A 21322-nucleotide genomic window follows, 5' to 3' on the forward strand; every position below is an offset into this window, starting at 1 on the left:
ATATGTTATTTAATAATGATTCATCTGAATTGTCATTTTAATTCAAGCAGCTACTTCCAAAGCAGCTTGTGAAATTTCGACATTTCTTTAAGTTCGTGCAGACTTTATTGTGTTTTGTTCACCATCTTTATATTTGAAATCGTTTATACATTCTGATAATGTGGTCTGGCATGTCAAAGAGGACTTTACAGCGCCCTGAATGGTTTTAAAATGATTATTTTGAAGAATTTCACCTCGTTTTATGCAAAGAATTTGTTAAACTATGCCTTTACTGTATACATTTATATTCTATATAAATAGTTTCTGTGGTGATCACTGTCTCCTTTTTTCTGCAGAAAAGATAATATGTCTCATATTATTTGACAATTAAGATCTCTTGGGGCATCCTTACCTGTCGTGTTTGACTGACGTCCTCTTCCACAAGCGGGGATAGCGAGCTGTACTCCACAATAGAGGAGGAAAGGCTGTGGGCGGGCAGGCAGGAGCACCGCTATCCAATGGGACTGGGGATGGGAGGGAGTTTGGCGAACTCCGGCTTTGTTCTAACTTACTGGGACTCCAGCACAATATGACTGAAGCGTCTGCACCGTTATTCTACGGGACGGTGCGTAGGCTCGCTCGCCTGCATACAGTTAACACCGCTGACTTGCGCTCCAACTTTGGATAAACTTTTTTTTACGCATCTCCAAGGAGTCGGGAACTTTTATTTTCTTTTGTCTTTCATCGGATTGTCTGATTTCTTCTTGAAAATGCTATTTAAAGAGTTGAAATGAGACTTTCCTGAGCTGCAGGAATCATTCTCTCCGTTTAGAGGATCTTTTTGCAATTAAACGGCGCGGTGCGCAGGATAAAATAACACTTCTGGAGCACTTTGGTACACTGACTAAGTTTCTCGTTGAGTTTTGTCTGCACATTTTCTGGAATACAATGATTTAGTGACTCGTCCAAACTCAGTAAAGTTGATGCATCATAGGCATGAACTCTGTCTGAGAAAGGTGGACTGGCTAACTGACCATGGCGCTCACAGGTATGGGCTCAGGCCGGCTTCATTTGATTCTACTGATGTTATGGACTCTGTCGCGGTACTCAGCATCCAGCCAAGTCCGTCAAGAGTTTCAAGTCCTAGAGGAACAGCCCATTGGCACCTATGTGGGCACGATAGGGACCAAGCCCAGCTTCACGTACCGCTTCAGCGAAAATCACAAACTTTTTGCAATTAACGCCACCACGGGAGTCATTTCCACTTCATCTGTGATTGACAGAGAGGTTTTGCAAAGTGATGTCATCAACGTTGTGGTGCTGTCCAGCCATCCCACCTACCCTACTGAGGTCAGGATAGTAGTTTTGGATATTAACGATAACTCCCCGGTGTTTCCAGACGCGTCAATTGTCGTGTCTTTTAAGGAGGACGCCAGCAGCGGCAGGCAAGTGATCCTGGACACTGCTACAGATTCCGACATAGGAAGTAACGGAGTCGATCACACCACGTACAGAATAGTGAAAGGCAACGAGCAGAGGAAATTCCGCTTGGATATTACAGTCAATCCTAGTGGAGAGGGGGCATTCTTGCACCTTGTTTCAACTGGAGGCTTGGACAGGGAAGTTACTCCCTTCTACCAGCTCCTGATTGAAGTCGAGGACAAAGGAGAGCCGAAAAAGTTTGGCTACATGCAAGTAAACGTCACTATTCAAGACATAAATGACAACCCCCCGATTTTTGAGCAGGACCAGTATCAAACCAGTGTTTTTGAGGATGCAGCTGTAGGTTCAAGCATCCTGCAGATTACAGCATCAGATCAGGATGAGGGAGCAAATGCCGAGATCAGGTACTTTTTAGATGATGGGACACCTTTCCAAATTGACCCCAAAGCAGGTACTATTATAATAAAAGAAGGTTTGGATTATGAGAGTAAAAAAGAATATTCTCTGACTATTCATGCTGTAGATAATGGGGTGCCCTCTCTGTCAGGCAGAACAGAAGCCACTATCAAACTTTTAGATGTGAATGATAATGACCCTGTCGTGAAATTCCGTTATTTTCCCACTACTTCTAAATTTGCCTCTGTAGATGAAAACGCACAGATTGGCACAGTTGTGGCTTTGCTTACCGTTTCAGATGCAGACTCCTCTACAGCTAATGGTAACATATCTGTTTCAATCTTAGGAGGCAACGAGCAGAGGCACTTTGAAGTGCACAAATCTCCTGTGCCCAATTTAAGTCTGATCAAAGTGGCCAGTGTGTTAGACAGAGAGAGAATTTCCTCATACAACTTGACTGTGTCTGTGTCAGACAACGGTAAACCGATGGCTAGGTCTTCTTTTGCTAGTCTGGTTATTTTTGTGAATGATATCAATGATCACCCACCCATATTTCAGGAGACGGTGTACAGAGTAGATATCAGTGAAGATATACCAAAAGGCAGCTACATTAAAGGGGTTTCTGCAACAGATGGTGACTCTGGGCAGAATGCCAACCTGCGCTACTCCCTTGTGTCTGGAAATGCTTTGGGCTGGTTCTCCATCAGTGAAAACAGTGGTCTGGTAACCAGTGCTGCTTTGCTGGATAGAGAAATAGCATCTGAAATTGTGCTCAATATTAGTGCCAAAGACCAGGGGCTGCAGCCCAAAATGTCTTACACTAAACTGATAGTCAACATCACAGATGTGAATGACCAAGTGCCTACATTTACACAGAGCACCTATCATGTTTCACTGGTGGAGCACGCTCCGGCCGGCACAGAACTGGTGGTGCTGTCTGCCTCAGATGACGACCTTGGGGCCAATGGAACTATCCGGTTTTCATTTGATGCAGAGACGCCAGCCAGCGTCCAGGAGCTGTTTCGCCTGGATGTCGTGTCAGGGCGATTAAGCACAGGCGTGGAGCTTGACAGGGAGGATCAGGCCTCCTACTTACTCCACATCCAGGCAGCAGATGCAGGCAGCCCCCCTTTGCACTCTGTAGGAAAAGTCAATATCACCCTTTGGGATATCAATGACAATAGGCCAGTTTTCTATCCTGTACAGTATTTTGCAAATGTGAAAGAGAACGAGCCCTCTGGTTCTTATGTAACCACGGTTTCAGCCACAGACCCCGATTTGGGTAGGAACGGCACAGTCAAATATATAATTACAGCTGGAGACTCTTCCAAATTCCGCATTAATAGCAATACAGGCAAAATTACCACACTGGTGCCCCTGGATAGAGAGGAGAAAACTGCTTACCAGTTGCAGGTGACAGCAGCAGATGGTAGTGGCCTGCGCTCACACACACCGGCCATTGTGACTGTAACTGTAATAGACACACAGGATAATCCACCAGTGTTCAGCCAGAAAGTGTACAGCTTTGTCATGTTTGAAAATGTAGGTGTTGGGACAGTTATAGGGACAGTGTCAGCAACCACAGTTGATTTAAATACAAACATTTCATATCTGATCACCTCAGGAGACCAGAGAGGGCTTTTTGCTGTCAACAGTGCAGGTCAGATCACAGCATCAAGCCAGATAGACAGAGAGGAGCAGGGCTTTTATCAACTCAAAGTTGTAGCCAGAGCTGGGGAGATCACAGGAGAGGCCTTTGTTAACATAACTGTAAAGGACTTAAATGATAATGCTCCTCATTTTATTCACGCTGTGGAGCATGTGAGCGCAGTGGAAAACTGGAGCACAGGTCATGTAATATTCCAGGCCAAAGCTTCAGATCCTGATGAAGGTGCAAATGGCATGGTGGTCTACAGCCTCAAACAAAACCCCAAAGGACTGTTTCATATTCATGAGAAGCATGGCCTCATCACGCTGACCGGGCCGCTGGAGATCACGACAAGTTCCTATGAGATTGAAGTCATTGCATCAGACACGGGAGTCCCTCAGCACACCTCCAGCCTCATCCTCATCGTCAGCGTATACGACGTCAACGACAACTCACCTGTATTTGACCAGCTCTCATACGAGGTCATCATCCTGGAATCTGAGCCTGTCAACAGCCGTTTTTTTAAAGTGGAGGCCACTGACAAAGACTCCGGTCTCAATGGCGAGATTATGTATGACATCGCTGGTGGGAACACAGGTGATGTGTTTGGCATTTTTCCAGACGGGCAGTTGTACATCAAAGCGGAGCTGGACAGAGAAATCCAGGACAGATATAACTTGGTGGTTACAGCCAAAGACAGGGCTGTGGAGCCGCTGAGTGCCACTGTAAATGTAACAGTGATTCTAGATGACGTAAATGATAATCGTCCTCTCTTTAACAGCACCAATTATGTGTTTCATTTTGAGGAAGAACAGAAGAGAGGGTCGCTTGTTGGGCAGGTTTTTGCTGAGGATAAGGACTTTGGCCCAAACAGTGAGGTCAGATACACATTTGAGACTCCACAGCCCAACTTTGAGCTGAATGCCATCACAGGGGAGTTGACTAGCACTTTGCAGTTGGACCGGGAGTCACTCATGAGACAAAGAGGCGCCGCTGTGTTCAGTTTTGTGGTTGTCTCGTCAGACCAGGGTCTCCCCAAACCCCTTAGAGACCAGGCCAAAGTGCAAGTTTACATACAAGACATCAACGACAACCCGCCCAAGTTCACCAAAGACATATTCCAGGCCTCCATCTCTGAATCAGCTCAAAACATGACACAGCTGCTACGGGTCTCTGCCTCAGATGTGGATGAGAACAAAAATGGACTGGTCCGCTATCACATCGCTGAAGGCAACGAGGAAGGCCAGTTCACAATCGATAGTAGCTCTGGACAGGTGACTTTGGTTGGAAAACTTGACTATGAATCCACATCTTCATATTCACTAAAAATCATAGCTGTTGATGCTGGGGCTGTGCCCTTATCCTCCTCTTGTATGCTTAGCATTAGCATCTTGGATGAAAATGATAACTCTCCCATCTTCCCTAAATCCTCACTGTCGGTTGACGTCCTGGAGAACATGAGGCTAGGGGAACTGGTGGCCTCTGTGACCGGCACCGATGCAGATTCGGGTCAGAATGCAGACATAACGTACAGCATCACAGCCACAAACAACCATGGCACTTTCAGCATCAGCCCTAACACTGGCAGCATTTTTTTGGTTAAAAAGCTGGATTTTGAAACGCAGTCATTTTACAAACTCAACATCACTGCAAAGGACAATGGCAGAACTCCCCGCTCCTCATCCATTCCTGTGGTTATTCGTGTCAGGGACTTTAATGACAACCCTCCCATATTTACCGCTGGAGACATTTTCAAATCCATCCCTGAAAATCTTCCTATCACTGCCTCAGTTATGACCATTACAGCTCAGGACACAGATGCAGACATAAACGGCCAGCTGCAGTACTCGATTATTCAGCAGATTCCACGGGGAAACCACTTCAGCATTGACCCAAGCACTGGGCTTATATACACCAGCAAGGAAATTGACAGAGAGTTCTCAAATCTCTTTGAGTTGACAATCAAAGCCACTGACCAAGCAGTTCCAGTTGAATTTCGTCGCTATGCCCTGAAAAATGTAACAATATGGGTCACGGACATTAATGATAATGTTCCCACTTTTGTGTCCCAGAATGCACTTGTGGCTGAGCCTAACATAGTCATCGGCTCCATCTTGACCACAGTGGTGGCCTTTGACCCGGACGATGGTGCGAATGGGGAGGTGGAGTATGAGCTTGTGGAAGGTGACTCGGACACTTTCATCATGGACAGGTACAGTGGGGATATTCGCCTGGCGTCCCAGCTGGTTCCATCCCGACTCATGTACACCCTCACAGTGTCAGCCACGGACCACGGCACTGACCGCAAGACCTCCAGAACTGAGCTGACCATCATCCTTCAAGGAGTGGATGGACCTGTTTTCTCCCAGCCCAAATACATCACCATCCTCAAAGAGGGCCAGCCACCGGGCACCAACGTCATCTCCCTGGATGCCTCGAGTCCTAGAGGCTCTGCAACCAAAGTGGAGTATTTCATTGTGGCGGTGCGCAGCGGCGGAAAAGCTGTGGGTCGCCTTTTCACCATCGGCCGACACACAGGAGTGATACAGACAGCTGCAGAGCTGGATCGAGAACAGGGGTCTGACCTCTACCTGGTGGATGTGTACGCCATTGAGGCAGACGCCAGCCAGCCGAGAACACAGCGTGCTGAGGTAAGGACACTGCTGACTTTTCTATTCTCTGCAGGTACTGGAAAGCCACCTTATATTTTGCACTATTGGTCTACTTGATCTGTTTGGCAGGAAAAGGGCATGAACTCACCCACTGGCACTTGTTAGAGACATTTGGATTAAATAAATGTAATGAGCAAAGTTGGAGGGTGGGTGACTGTCCAAGTCACACATAAAACAGAGCCACCAATTGCATTTGGGTGTGCATTCATTTTTTTTTTTTTTACACACACACTTTGCATTATATTAAATCATAATTTTGTTGGACACGACTAAGAAAACCTTGTTCTTTGGCACGATAACTTTATTGTTCTCGTTTCCAAAGCATTCTAGCCATAACAATTCATCTTGAGTGTGGCTCCTCTAATATTTGAGTCTCGGAAAGGAAATGAGCATTGCATGTCTTCTGCGGAAGCTCCTCTAGCGCTTTCCTGAACTGAAATATTCTTATCAGCAGGTTATGAACTGCACAAATCAAAGAAAGACCACTTTTTAATTTCCCTACAGTTGACATAATTCATTCAAGGCTGCTCAATTTCAAGACCCACAATGGTTTCTTTTGTGTGTGAAGCAGAAATGAAAAGGAGAGCCATTCATACGGTGTTCCAGTACAGGTATGCATCATCAGCGCTGGTATTACTTTGAGCCTTTGGGCCTAAGGCTGTTTTGGCACTGGGGTGGTCTTTGGGTGCCTTTATACCACCAGGAACCGCTCCACAGGCAATAAGTGACCATTAAAATTAGTTGACCTCTTAAGACTTTGTAAAAGGATCAGGACAGAGAGAATGAAATTTAAGCTTTCCATTGATTTTCTTTGCATTATGCGATGCACTGTTTTTAGGTTTTCTCTGAAGGAGATGGAGTTAATTCTCTCAAGTGTCATGTGGAAACCCTAAGGCCAGTTTGGTTGACTAATACCTAGCCGCTAGTCAAATTAAAAGCAAATGTGATTCTATATATGTTTTTGAAATTTTAGCCAGGGCTTAAAATACCATGTTGTTACAGACTCGATGACACACATACCTCATATATTTAAAGAAAAAATGTGTTTCGTGTTAGTGCATTTCTGAGGATGCCTGATGCAAAATGATTTAGGAGTTTAGGATTAGCAGTTCAAGCTTGATGCCTTTTCAACCAAGACGCATATTGAAACTGAAATCCAATACAGCAATCTGTTATTTGGAGACAAACTCACATATTATTGAAATCAAGGATTACTTGGCAAAATCGTGTTAGCAGAGTTAACTTAAAAGTTTGCCCAGGCCAAATGGGAATATCAAATGTTCTCTCACTTTGCCTGCAGCAAAGATGGCAAACTACTTTCCTGCAGACTCTGCTGTCGGGCTAATGAGAGAATATAGTGCTTCACTGCTTCATTCCCAAACGTTAAACTCTAGATTGGTTTCATGCTAAGTTTGAACTTTCTCACCCCTTGGAGAGATGACTTTACCATACCACCTGGCCGAGTAGTCAATCTCTCCCGTTTGAGAAGCGTGAGATCTAATAACGTAGTGGAATTCAAATGACCGTCCACATTTGGATACACGGGCTGGTTTTTGTGCTGCAAGGCAATAAGCAGTCGGTTTTATGACCACATTTTTTTAACAGCACAGATGAACAGGTTCTGTTCAGACTGTTTGGGTCTCCTCTGTCAATGGGACCTCAATGCACAGTGTGGTACAACAATGTAAACCTTCTGACTTAGACTAATGTTTTTCCAGTGCAGTGTTTATACACCAGATACCCGGTAGCAACTTGGGGAGTATTTCCATCCAAGAGGTTATGACCCTTTCACATTCTCCATTTCCCATTTTCCCCATTGATTGGATGCATGAGAGAAAACTGGCATTTTCTCCTGCACTGTGCACCACGTATGATGTTTTGGAAACACTTAAACACAGAGAATCTAGTTGGACATGCTTTATCAGTGGCTGCAATCTCAAACAGCTCGGGATGTTTGTCAGTAATTGTTGGTTGGTGCCTTCTGGCAAACATCTGGGTCATATGTAATATCCAGTGAGGTCTTCATTTAACCAAACAGCGATTCTACTTAAAGTTTGTTAATCGTATTTTTGCTGTTGTCATTTTGCATTTGGAAATGTTTTTCCTATGACTTCATTACCCAGAGATCTGAGTTTCTTTCTCCTGTTTCCTACTTTGGGTAAATATGCTGGGGAAAACATGTCTTGGCGGCAGCTTTATCTATTGTTGATGAATTCATTGAGTGTTTAGAAGGATGTTTTTCATTTGAGTCAAAGTTTTGATTCATCACATCCTGGAATGTACGTGTTTACAGGCGAAGAAATATGTTGGTTCCACTTTGGGCCATCGGCAACATGACAGGAGGTGTTTATAAGCTAGACGAAACACCTGCAATTAGGGTTTATATGTTAACCGCCAAAAGTAAAATGGCCATTACATGCAAATGTCACCTGCCATGTGACAGTGGGGCTGCAGCAGACTATTGTTTATTATTGTTCTTTAGAATGGCAAAAGCATCCATCAAAATGACCCAGAAACCGTGTCTTGTATATTAAAATCATATTTCGGCATTACTCAGAGTCATAGCCTTTGATCAGTAAACGCTAAGTGACTGAACAGTTTGCTGGTTCTTAGAGGAGAAATGAAACTGTAGTTGCAAAAGCAACTCTGTCTATCTCCACTGTCTGTATTGTACTTTCTGGGTAAAATATGTCTTTGTACCCTTTAAATGAACTTAAGCATCCTAGACATGTCACACAGCTTCCATTTGTGTTGGCAGTTTTTGCAGACTTTTCATTGCCACCTTTCAAAATCTATTTTTTCTTCTTTTTCAAGTTGCATATTTGGTTGGAGCATTCCTTTGCATAAAGGAGTGAATGCTGTTGTAGAAACCAGAGGTCTTACTGGTCTCTGTTTCTTATCCTCTCTGCACACTCTCCCTTCATCAGCCTCCTCCTCACATTCAGATGCATCAGCCCCTATACAATGTAGTGCTACAACTGTTTTCTTAACTCACTGTGAATCAAAATGAAGTGCTGTTTTTTGGACAGACCCTCAAGTGCCACGTCAGGCCTTGCCCCCTCCTCCTAAAGGCATTGTTCCCCCCTTAAAAGTAAACACAGTCGCAGTGTTGAACAGGCCTTCCTTTGTTTTACTTTCGCGGATAAAGTGTTGCGCTGCCCCGGCCGCGATTCGAGAGGCTTTTATTATTTTTTTGTCTGTGCCAGCGTCTTTCTTTGGCAGATTTAGGCATGTGTATGGATGCCCCTGTCAGCCAGCTTTCCTCCCCTGTCTGCACCACTGAGCGACGCACAGTCAATCTGTTTGGGCTCATGAAACTGAGGAAAGAAAAGAGTGTTTTGGGAGGGTTGTGGACATGTCAGACGGTATTATTGGGAGTTGTGGGAATAAAGGAAGAGGTGGGGTGACGGGAAGCGTTATTAGGAGGGTGTTCGAAGTGCCAGACACAGGGACCCTTGCAAGGACATGGGAAGTGAGAGGCACAGTTGTGGTCCAGGATCATGTTCCAAGCAGGTTCAAGAAAGAGGGATCAGTCTGCTAGCAGGTTTTGGACATCATAGTCGGGGAATGCAGTCAGATACTAGGCTCAAATTAGTGTTGGTCTATTGTTATGGATAGTTTGAACTCCATTACTGTAGATTCATCATCCCCTCCTCGTTAAAGCTGTATATCTTCATGTCTTTACATCTCATTTGTATCTGCGTGCCTGTTTTGTGTCTCTGAGAAACTGCTTGTAGTCTCACTGTCAGATTCATAAATCTCAATGGTAGCAAAATGTCAAAGTCCTTTCGCTTTCTCCATATTTCATGATGCTGAAGCTCCTCTAATGTGAATTCTGAGGGAAATGTGATCAGAGGCATCGTTGGGGTTGTAGAGAAGACAAAAAAAGCCTCCCTGAAATACAAAACCTGTAAAGCCATCCAGGTCAGCGAGGCAGGAGAACAAGGTCACGTACATGATGATGTGATATGCATGCTGGTTCTTCTTTGTGCATTCGTGTCGTTTTGTGAGTGTAATAAAGGCTGAAATATTGATGACTACAGTTTCCACAGAAAAGAGGGAATATTATTACCGATAACTCCAGCTGTGCATTTAAATTTCCTGCATCAAAAAAATAGGAAAAAATGCTTTCATTAGATTTGAGTCATATGCAAGTTTAGTATGAAAATTTCATGTTTCTCAGAAGGCACATTTTACAAGAACTGGATGAAAAATGATGCAGAACAAACTGCATCCTTGTGTATTGTAATTCATGCTTTAATTGCGATATTTTGCTTGTGCACATGTGCTTGAGAGAGGGTGGTAATACACTATTCTAGCCATTACCCGGGTTGTAATTCACCCCGTAATCTGGCTGGACAAGCGATTTAAAATGGTGACCGAAGAGGTGACGCATCTGCTCAGCTCTCCTGGTAGGTGGTCTCTTCGGGTTTTGGGTGAACCTGTGAGTGAACTGGTGTTGGGGAGTGCCGGTTGTCTCAGAGCGTCTATTCGTTTTAACGAGACGCAATCGCTATAAAAGCTGAATAAACATTCACTCATGCGTAGACGCCTGCAAGCAAATGCTGCCAGAAACACAAACACACACACACACACACACACACACACACACACACACACACACACAATCTCACACAGACTCATGAGCAGAAATATGAAATGGTAGCAACAGTCAAAATAATTGTTTAATTTTAATTAGTATGATTATGTTACTGTCAAATAAGATCATTGAGAACTCTTTTCTGCGGATTCAAAGTCAAACTTATGTCGGCCTTTTATTGTATTGAACTGTCTGTTTGCGTTTGCCTTTTATTTTGTGCTTTGCTGAAATTTTGCTTGTTTTACGTTCTTACAGATGCTTGTATTAGTGATGAAGATCAAAAATACTGTGCTATACATTTTTTTCTGAAGAGCTCTTGTACGCTAGAGTAGTTGCTACAGCAGGCCTCCTCAACATATGACTTTTTTCTCATAACACACACTTATGAAACTCGGGCCTGAAAGGTCAAGACCTGGATCATATTGTTCTGCTGTGCCATGTTCTATAAAGTTAAGCCAACCATCGCATTAGTAATGAAACGGCTAAAGTAACCCTTTTTTTGGCACAGAAACTGGTAAATCCCACAACTCACTTTCAGTTTTTCACCTGTTAAAATGAATAAGGAGTCAGATTCTTTAATCATGGTATAATCATAAATGAATCTCCATGTGTTGTGTAGCAGTTAGGCTTGAAACTTTCCTTTATGTTATAGTTGAATAGTTAGAGTTAGAGCTGGATCAGGTAACTCTGAACCATCCATTAGAAAGGCGGCTGTGGGTTCAGGCTCCTGGGGGACGTCCCATGATGCACTGAGCATTTATTCTCCACTTTGTCTTTTCACTCACGTTGTGTATGTATGCCACTACTGCAGCGGTCCCCAACCCCCGGGCCTCGGACCGGTACCGGTCTGTGAATTGTTTGGTACCGGCCGCGAGAGTTGAGGCTCAGGTGTGAAATGTGTGGTTTTCAGGGTTTTTATCGGTTTTCAGCGTTATTTTGTTATCGTTTTTATCGCTAACTCGGTTTTCCTGGGTCTCTTCACGTGTGTTATGAATAACTCTTCTTTTTTTCAGTTTCACTAGTTTTATTTTGTTGTATTTTTCCGCGACACCTTAAAGGCCGGTCCGTAAAAATATTGTCGGGCATAAACCGGTCCGTGGCGCAAAAAAGGTTGGGGACCGCTGCACTACTGCATGTCATTACCTTTTTTAAAAAAATTTATAGTTGTGTTTTGTCCTTGTCTCTCTACGCTTGTATTTTTTTCACTTTGTCCTTCCCCTCACCTTCCAACCATTAAGAGGAGATGGCTGCCACTCCCTGAACAGGGTTGTGATCTCTTCCTGTTAAAAGGGAGTTTTTCGTCCCTACCATGCCAAGTGCTTTCACATAGGGGAATGTTTGATTGTCTCTAATATTTTAAGGTTTTCCTTGGAATATAAAGTGCTTTTCCTAGCTCATAAAAGTTCTTAAATGTTAAATATTGTGCAAAAACAGATAATTAAAATAAAGTTCAATCAAGAAGTCAGGAACAGAGTCATATTATGTATCTGACCTGCAGTTCAACTCAGTCTTTTGGTATTTGGGAATTGGCAATGGTGCTTTGGACACATGTCGAATCCAGTAAAATAAACTGACATCCAAGTAAACGACATCACTGTTAAGATTTCACTGGCATTGTCTGAACTTTCTAACACTCATTGTATTGTCTTCTGCGGGAAACTGAATTGTGCTGGTGTGGTAACCCTACCCTGTTCTACTCTAAACAGGTTAAAACAAAAATTATTTACATATTCTATTTAAAAGAAAAAATGGCTAACCGCTAAATTATGTTCGTGAAAGGAATGTACGTGTGTATTAAAAGAAAAATCTTTAACTCTGCAGTTGACTGTCCGCAACTTAAAAAAACAAAACAAAATAAGTTTTTCCCCCTGCTCTGCCTCATGAAAAGTCAATGCAGGACCTTCGGTTAGAATAATAAATGAATGCGGCCAGAGCTGTGCATGCTCTGCAGAGTTTTGCATCATTGCGTTTATTTTCACTTCAGAGATTCATTTCTCTTGTTGTGTGACTTTGATTGTCATGCCTCATTTGGGAGGGGGTCATTCCTCTGTCTTAAGCACACATGCTCGGACCAAATGTGCGACTGAAATAGTATTAATCTCCGCTGGGAATGCCTTTCTCCTTTGGTCTGCAGGATCTGGCGTAATCAAAAGGGAGACCTTTATTGTTTGGTACTGTAGCAGGTGGGATTTCTTCAAGTGCAATCAGAAAGGTCGATGTGAAGCTGTGATCTAAAGTTTCCAACCTTTCCAGTCACTCAACCGCAAAAAAGTTAGATTGGGAGTAGCTGAAGTGGGAATGATCAGGTAGAGCTATGATTTGGTTTGTACATTTTGCCTGAGCAAGTGCTACATAAGGATATAAATCTTTGAGAGTATGACTACATCCCTGTGATTTCTTCATCACTCCTCTCTGCTCTGCTCTGACTGTGAAGGGACCATAAAATATACCCAAGTCTCTCCAGCTGAAAAAAAAATGTTCCACTACTTTCACTTGTAAAACGAATGGAGTTTGAGAGAGAGAGAGAGAGAGAGAGAGAGGCAGAGTGGTGGGTTGATTTTGGCACATATTCTCAGTGGTAATAATGGATCCCAGCTACAGAATGATTTGTTCTTCCACGTGACTTACCGAGCTCTTTAGCATCAACAAACACTCCACATGCAGAAATACACACAGCAAATTTCCATTGTTTTCAGAGCTCAGACTTGACTGTGGTGCCTGGTTGACCTGTTCGTCTGCTTTGTGTCCCAGAAAAAACAAAAAAGAGCTACTTGCTGCTCTTTTTGCTCATCTCACTTCCCTCTCCCTCACGTCCATCAGTGGCACCCCTTGAGTGACATTTGGTGCTTTTGGCTCACTCACAGATCCTCACATCTTCAGGGACATCAAACAAAAAGGACACAGAGAAGACTTCTGCTGTGCATGCAGAGTTCTCACGTGCACAGCAGAAATGCATAGCCCTCATCTCCCCTGCTTGCGGTAAGATGAGTGACCCGCAGGCAGGAAGGGGTATCTCCCACAGCCTGGGCAGATAATTTAGGATCTAGAGATGGAGGGAGGTGAAAGGAGGAGGGGTAAGGGGAGTTAAGGTTGGAGCTGGGAGAAAGGGAGGGAGGAGTGGAGTAGGACTTTAGTGTCAGGAGAAGGAGACAAGCAAAAGATAGACTGGCACCAGAGAGCAAGAGCTTGTGTTATTGTTATCTCCCATCTTATTTTACGAGTTTTCCATCAAGAGAGTCACTGTAGCTCATGCTCTGCGTGCGCCACACTTTTAACTTTATTAAGAGGTTAACCATACCGTGATTTAGAGTCTAAGCAGAACTTATTTTTTTATGTTTTGTAGCTGTGTTGTTGTGATAATATTACTTTTCAAGCTTGCAAAATCTTTGCAAGCTTTGTCTTGCTCAGTCTGCTGTGCAGGTCTTAACTCAAAAAATAAGCCAAGCTGCGGTTGATTTGCAGCTGTTTTCAATTTTAGAATTGAAATATTTCAGCTCTCAAAATGTCCCTGCATGACTTTTCCGGCACTCAATTTCTGTGCAAGTTGTTAGATTTTTAGAATCATGCAATGGAGTGTTAGTCGTAATTCTGTTCATGCTCTTCATTTGACAGCTTTTTGGACGTTTCTTGGACTTTGAAAATCCGCTGACCAATCTAATGTGATCTAATGGGTTTTCCCCCCATATTATAGCTGATTTTAATGTTTTGTTTCTTTTTGTTTTCTAATCCTTTCTTTTTCTCCTCTTAGAATTGTGTACTGTGAATATTATGGAGTGCTACTGAGGTCATTACAGACTCACGCTGTGCAGCCAGACATTGTTTAAAACCACATCATAAATCAATATATCAGCCTTAATTTGATAGAAATGTGTACAATGTATTTTTTTTTAATAGCTTCAGCTGAGGAACCGAAAGAACAGCCTATGGCTGAGTGTTTAAAGGGTTGGTTCACCTAAAAAACAGAAATGTTATCGTTATTTGATGAACAAGTTAAAATAAGCCTAGAGAGAGATTAAAAAGATATTTATGTTTAAGGTTCTACTTAACTGACAGGTGCCTCTTATCGGGTGTTTCTGGGCAGATTGATTGCTTCTGAACCACCTTACAAACAATCAGAAAACTCAAGCTGCTTAAATTCCCCATATACATCCTCCTCCACTGGGTTGTTTTGCTCAAACGCTGTGGTTGTTTGAGCACGTAGTCGAGTGCAACGTCCCGGGAAAATTGCTCGTGGTCACCAGGACAATAACTGGAGAGTATGAGCTTCACTTTGTAGGATTATTATCTCATTGAAGGAGATTCTTGGATCCGAGTTGTCTCCGTGCTGGCGCTGGTGCGCTGTATTTCCAAAGCAATAATCTTAAAGCATCTTTGATGGTGAAATCTCACAGAGTATGCTGGGTGCACGCTTCGCCTTCAAACGTTTCCGTCTTGCACGGCATACTGTGTGGCTCTGCATGGCAGCTAGCAAATGCTGGCCCTTGATAGCAAACAAAACACAGTGTTTACACAAATTTCGAACAACTGATCTGCTGTCAGAAACAGAGCAGCAAGAACTCCTGGCTTGAAATAGCTAACCATTTTGGTGAGCGCGGCCCTGCTCTCCCCTCCTTGGTTGGTCAGTTTAATTGAAACCAGCTGGTGAGGGTTCTGGGTAGCGATGCGCAGGGGTCGACTCAGCGTGACTCAGGCTTTTACCTGAGCTGCCCCCCTTTTGCTTTGTTGTCAGACAAAAGTTATGTTTTAAGTTTGTGATATCTCATGCAGCAGACTAAAGGAAAGTCTGACTGTTTTCAGCTCCTAAACGAGAGGGAAAAAGCTGTGGTTCTGGTTTCGATTACATTCGTTGACATTGTGCTATTTTCGCTTTTTTTTTTTTTTGCCCACTCTGTGATTTTCCTATGCAAATGGATGAAGTGGCCTAATTTCAGCAGGTTCTTTTGTGTCGAGGTGTAATTTAACAAACTGCTGCTCTCAAAGTTGACTTTATGGTCTTTCCTTTCAAACACTGTTGTTGACTTTGTATACATTTCTTAGTTATATGTGTGTTAAAGTGCAGATACGTGCCTGATTGCTCACATGCACGCGTCCGTATGCATGCCTTTAACCTACTGTTCTTGCATACTTTTTACCAAATTTTTCTGAAGTTATCCTGCTCGCTGTCTCTGGCACTGACATGTAGTTCACTGAGATGGGAAAAAAAAACTAAACAGCCCACTGAACAATGAATCATCCGAAACATCGTCTAAACTTGGCTGGCCGGCTGTTGACAGACAGATCATAATGAAGTTTCCCTCCCACGACACTAAGATTTAACGGTATTACATAGAGGGTGATCAGATATTACATTATGTTTCTATCTGCTCCGGGGGTCTTCTGCTATTGAGGGCTTCACTTACAGTGAGGCGTGCAGACTGAGCGCAGATGCCTGTGGGTGTATGAGAGCAAAATAGCAACAACTCAACACTTACAATTCAAGCAAATCGAAATCTGCTCACGTTCTTCTTAAATAGCCAAAAAGATCTATTATTCTTCTCATTGAGTCTTTTTTTTTTTTTTTTTTAAATATTTGAGTCTCTTTGTAATCATTGTAAATGCCATACTGAGGTAATCAAAACAAATATTTATTCTAGGAAAATGTGAAGCAACTGAAGTGAGCTGAAAACAGTGCCAGCTTGCTCTCTGCGTTGTCAGTTTCGTTTCACTAGATGAAGGACTTTAAAAAGAACTGCACCTTTTTTGCACGTTAGCATTTTGGCGCACGTTTTCATGCATCTAACTGATGAATTATCAAATTATCAAGGCTATGAATAAGCTTGGACTTGACTCCTGGAGTGTTTGTTTAATGATCAGTCATACTAGAGTACCAGCGTCTCACCTGGAAATACCATCAACGACCTGCCCAGCACCCTGCTTCACACCCAGTGTCAGCTGACATTGGCTCCGGGGCCCTGGTTGGATAAGCTGTTAAGAAAACAGATTGATGGAATTAATGTAAAAGTATAATTGAATCAAGGAAACTGACATTTCTGAGAGCATCAATATATCCAGTGTGTGCCTGACGGCTTACTTAATGAACTCTGAAATCACATAACTGAGCTGTTCAAAGGTGCAGTGCTTTTTTAGAGATATCTACTATTAAAGACACTTACATTAGTTTGCATTTTATTGAAATATGTCTCTTGTCAGATATTAAAGTTTATTGAAATGCAATATACAAGTGATGTCTGCATTCTTCAGGCGCGCCAGCTAGCTCAGTGCTAATCCGTCCTCCTGCAGATTTACACATGATCCTGCACAGGTTTCGTGCCATTCGATGCAGCTATTTGATAAAGACTCAGTGATCCGATGAAATGCGACACTCTCGGGATCCTTCCCAGTCACTCTTGTGACCTTTGACCCCACTTGGCAGAACTGGAACGGAAGCACAGCAACATCTCTTGGCAGCTAAACAGCCAGCTATGTGTCTGTCACAGTGTCTGTGTGAGTGGATATACTCTTATAGAAAGTGCGATTGTGTTTCATCAGGCCGAAAAAACACTTGTGCGTATGTGTGTGAGAGCATGTTAACATGTGACAGAGTCCTGCAGCGTGGTAGACTGGCAGCCTGAGCGTGAACTCTGCATGCTTTCTTTATGTCTCTGACGTCTGACAAGGCTGAGGCGCTGTTGGTAATGATGTGGTTATTACTTCCCATCATGCCTCACTGCAGGCCGGGCCGTAAAACAGTGCGGTATATTCACTGTGTCCCTCACCGACTGCCTACTGTGGCCAGCACTTTGTGGCTGTTTTATGAAGCGTTTTCCACTTAGGGATACACTCATGGGACCTCGTTCACCAAACTGCTCTTCAATGTGATATCATCATGTTGTGTAAAAGATACAATTAGAATTTTATTTGCTTTTGTCATGTCTTTGAGACAGTATTTTAAAATTTGATAGCTGGGAGATATTCTACATTAATAATAAAAAAGATACATTTCACATATGAAAAGTTTGAATATTTTGTTGATGTGTTGTCTAAAGTCAAATGGCAATGCAGTCTTCAAAGGCTATTTGCTAACAAATATATAATATAAATGGTTGCTTATAATAGGGAACAGACACCCGACAAAGAACTGTCAACTGATTTTGCATTTTTCCTCACTTATGTCCCTCAGTTTTATAAATCCATAATCAATAATGAGAAAGAGAAGTATCACAGGAAAAGTCTAATTTTCAGGGCTTCCGTTACCTTTTTTCCACCTGCGTAGTGCCCAATCTTGAAACTTTTCCACAGGTTTTGACAAAAAACAAAAGACTGGTGCCAGTGCCAGAAAACTAGCACTCGGCATGCCACCACGGCAATTACTGGGCCCAAAGTTGTAACCACTTACATTAGTGGCTCTGGGAGGGGCTACTGCAAGAATTTAAACAGTAATTCATAGATGTAGACTCCAGATATCCATCTTCTGTGACTTTATTCCCACAAAAACTACTCCAATTTCTCCCATATAACACTACATAACATTAGGTGCTTAAATCGGACAAAATGTGGGCTTGTCTAAGGTAGAGCTGGCACCACCACTGGTGGAAATTAGGCGTATTGTTAAATTGACTTACATGTGGTCATATCAAGGGATACACTATGGAGGACAGCTTCAAGAGCTGAGTGCAACTAGAGCAACTTATTCACTGAAGCTAGGATTATCTTGTTATTCTTATGACAACATATTCATGCCTTAAGAAATGTTCAAAGAAGATTGTAATGACACATTTTTTTATATTTAATGGCTTTATAGTTTTTACAGTGTTTTCTTTGTCTCGCTTGAATTCAGGGTATTCTCTTTTGGGAATTATACTCTCGCCGTGGAATGCAATCAGTAAAAGGGGCTGGGCATCGGATTTCAAATTGTCTTTGAAACTCAAGATTTATTCACAGGCTGCATACATAACCCCCGCTGCTGAGTTGCACGAGCTCTCTACTTAGGCTGTGAGGAAACCGTGGTTGCCCCGGGCCTGGAGAAATGCCAGCTGTGGTCATATGGAACCAGTTTGAATCTCTAACTGTCAAATTCTCTGCGTTTCCCCCAGCATATAACTTCATATAGAGGATGCATGGACATGGTGCTGTTTGGCATTAACAAAACAACGACGTCAGTTTCTCACGAGAGTTAAGATTGTATCCAGCTTACCTTAATGATGTATGGGGTGCATTTGAGAGTGATAACATGATCATTTTAATTTTTTTAAACCTTAAACTCACTGCACATTGCTCGGGATAATCTTCGGAATGAAATAAATTTTAGAGTTCACAGTGGTGAAATCCGTTAAATTTGCACAATCTTGAGTTCAGTATCCTAAATTTATGCTAAAAAAAAAAGGCAAAAGAAGGACCAGCATCCCTTCTGCGCCATTTAAAATCTTCTTCAAAAAAGTATTTGTGTCTCCCTCATTAATCTTCCTCGTCTCGCAAAATTAAATTCATATCATTATGACACAAATTAGCCCCCTACAATGATTACCCTATTGTTGTGTTGTTTACATTGTTATTTTTCCGCTGCTCTGCATACATCAGTTCGCTCCGGTTTTAATTAATTCTTGCACAGAAATGAACATGGGAGCAGTCCCGGGGTGATTCATTTAGGGTGTATATGATTAGGACCGACCTCGAAGATCAGAGGTTCTTTTTATTCTGTGGCATTGATGCTAATTCATTTACCAAAACCCCCACAAGTCTCCTCCTTCTCGCAATCCTTTCCTGTCGTGTTGAGGTTTTATTCTTTCCGATCATAAGAGTCCCAATTCCACTGCGCTGTTTGTGTTGGATGGAAATGAGGTCTGTCCATTTCTTTAAGGATGGGTAGATCAATGGATGGGGGTGGAGGGTAGAGAAGCTAGTGTGCAAGCTGTCTCTCCAGGTCTCCATTGAGATGAGATTACATCGTTGGTTGGTGGCTGCAAAATGCAGCACTCTGCTGGCAGACACCAAGCAGGACTCACAGGAGTCTTTTCAAATCTCACCATTGTTAGCGAGGGATTATTCTTTGGGTTGTTATCCCATTATGCTGTAATGGTAGCAATTTTCTGCTTAGGAATTTGGCTTTTTCTAGGGGGAAATACATGCCAGAATGTTTTTAAATCAAGCATTTATCATGTGCAATTTGTAAAACCTGTTAAATTGTATTTCCACAAAGAGTGACATTTTAGACAACTCTGAGTTCTCTGCTGGATTTATTGGGGAAATATTTGTTTACACTGATATCCTGATATCTTGCATTTCAGCATTTTCTTTTAGTTTAGCTGAAACCTTATATTGTCTTACAGAAATACTGTAAAACGGGACAACGGTCAGGTTGTTTTTAAAGTTCCTCTCTGCACAATGCTGAAGTCAAATTCTTGAAATATTTTGGGTATTAATTTTTTTCCTGACGTTAGGGAATTGTCCTTTCTTTAATATGGGATGGGACATCAACAAGGCTTTTCAAAGTAATGCTCTTAACAGGTCATTAAGCTTTTTTTGAGTTTTTCTGTAAGTTTGCCCAAACACTAAAACCTTGTGTCTTTCACGTCTGATTAGTGACACTTTAATAAAGTCGTTTAAAGTTCAGCGGACTGAATTTTCCACCTTTTCTAGTGTTTCTATGGTCACAGGGAAACGACCTGCATTCAGGCCTGTACGCAATCTTTTAAATGCAAATCCTTTAAAAGTAACTGTGTAATTCTGTCTATGGGGACTCTCCCAACTTGGCTGTGAGAGAAAGTGTTCTTTTTATATAAGGCAACCACGGCTGTTTTTCTTTCTGTCTTCTTGATCTGACAGCAATTGACTAAGCCAGTCCTTAAGGCATGACAAAAGCTTGGCAAAATCTTTACATTTCTTTTCCTCCTCTCTCCCCCCTCTCTCCCTCGCTCTCTCTTTTCTAACTTTTCGTGGATGGGCCAAGGTAGACAAAGCCTGTCTTCTCTTCCACTTGATTGGGTCAGAAGGCTGAGGTTAAATGTTTGGTTCAAAATTGTCTTAGCATTCCCAGCGTCATGTTTTTTCTTTCCTCTTTTTTAATGGCGCTCGGGGAAGCTCGGAATACTATGTCGAATCGGCCACAATCAAATCATTTACGGTGAGCTCACAACGAAGGAATTAATGCATTTTATATGAGGATGCCGAGTCTGAGGTGAAGTCCCCTCAGCAACATGTGAGAAAACGCTCTCTCTCTCTCTCTGTTTTACTTATTGAAATTATAGCTGTCACCCATTTCACAAGGAGGAGAGCTAAGGGGAAGCAGGTCATTGACTTGATTTTCATGGGAAGGCTGATTCGGCCATTCAGGGTCTGATAGGTCCAGTATTGACAGCCCTTTGCGCGAGGGGAGGGGAGCATGCCGCCTTCATTGTACCCACGGTTTGCTGAGGAAAAACAAGAGAACGCCTGGGAGACAAAGACCTCAATGGGAACAGTAGCCCCTGTGTCCCCTTGCTTCTGACTGCTGCTGCTGGGAGGCTTGTGTCTTCCATTCTGGCCTCAAGTGCTACTCCCACCCTCTCTCAAACACCCCGCCACCCACTTCTCCCGCTCTTTTTTCATCCTGTCAAGTGGCTGCAGAGG

At 42.7% G+C, this 21322-nt stretch overlaps 1 protein-coding gene across 2 annotated transcripts in view; it reads left to right on the top strand.

Annotated features, from left to right (window-relative positions):
- The first annotated feature begins 520 nt into the window (after positions 1 to 520).
- fat4 (FAT atypical cadherin 4) overlaps positions 521 to 21322 on the top strand; it is a 99930-nt gene continuing 79128 nt past the window's right edge. For both annotated transcript variants that reach the window (XM_085285473.1, XM_085285480.1), the window contains exon 1: positions 521 to 6117. In XM_085285473.1, the coding sequence (XP_085141599.1) occupies positions 1015 to 6117 (5103 nt within the window). In that variant the 5' untranslated portion in view covers positions 521 to 1014. The remainder of the gene's footprint in view (positions 6118 to 21322) is intronic.

The sequence above is a fragment of the Mchenga conophoros genome, linkage group LG2, assembly GCF_057382185.1.
Source record: "Mchenga conophoros isolate Kocher_MC1m ecotype Shallow Benthic linkage group LG2, M_conophoros_male_GT1.1, whole genome shotgun sequence".
Lineage (NCBI taxonomy): Eukaryota > Metazoa > Chordata > Actinopteri > Cichliformes > Cichlidae > Mchenga > Mchenga conophoros.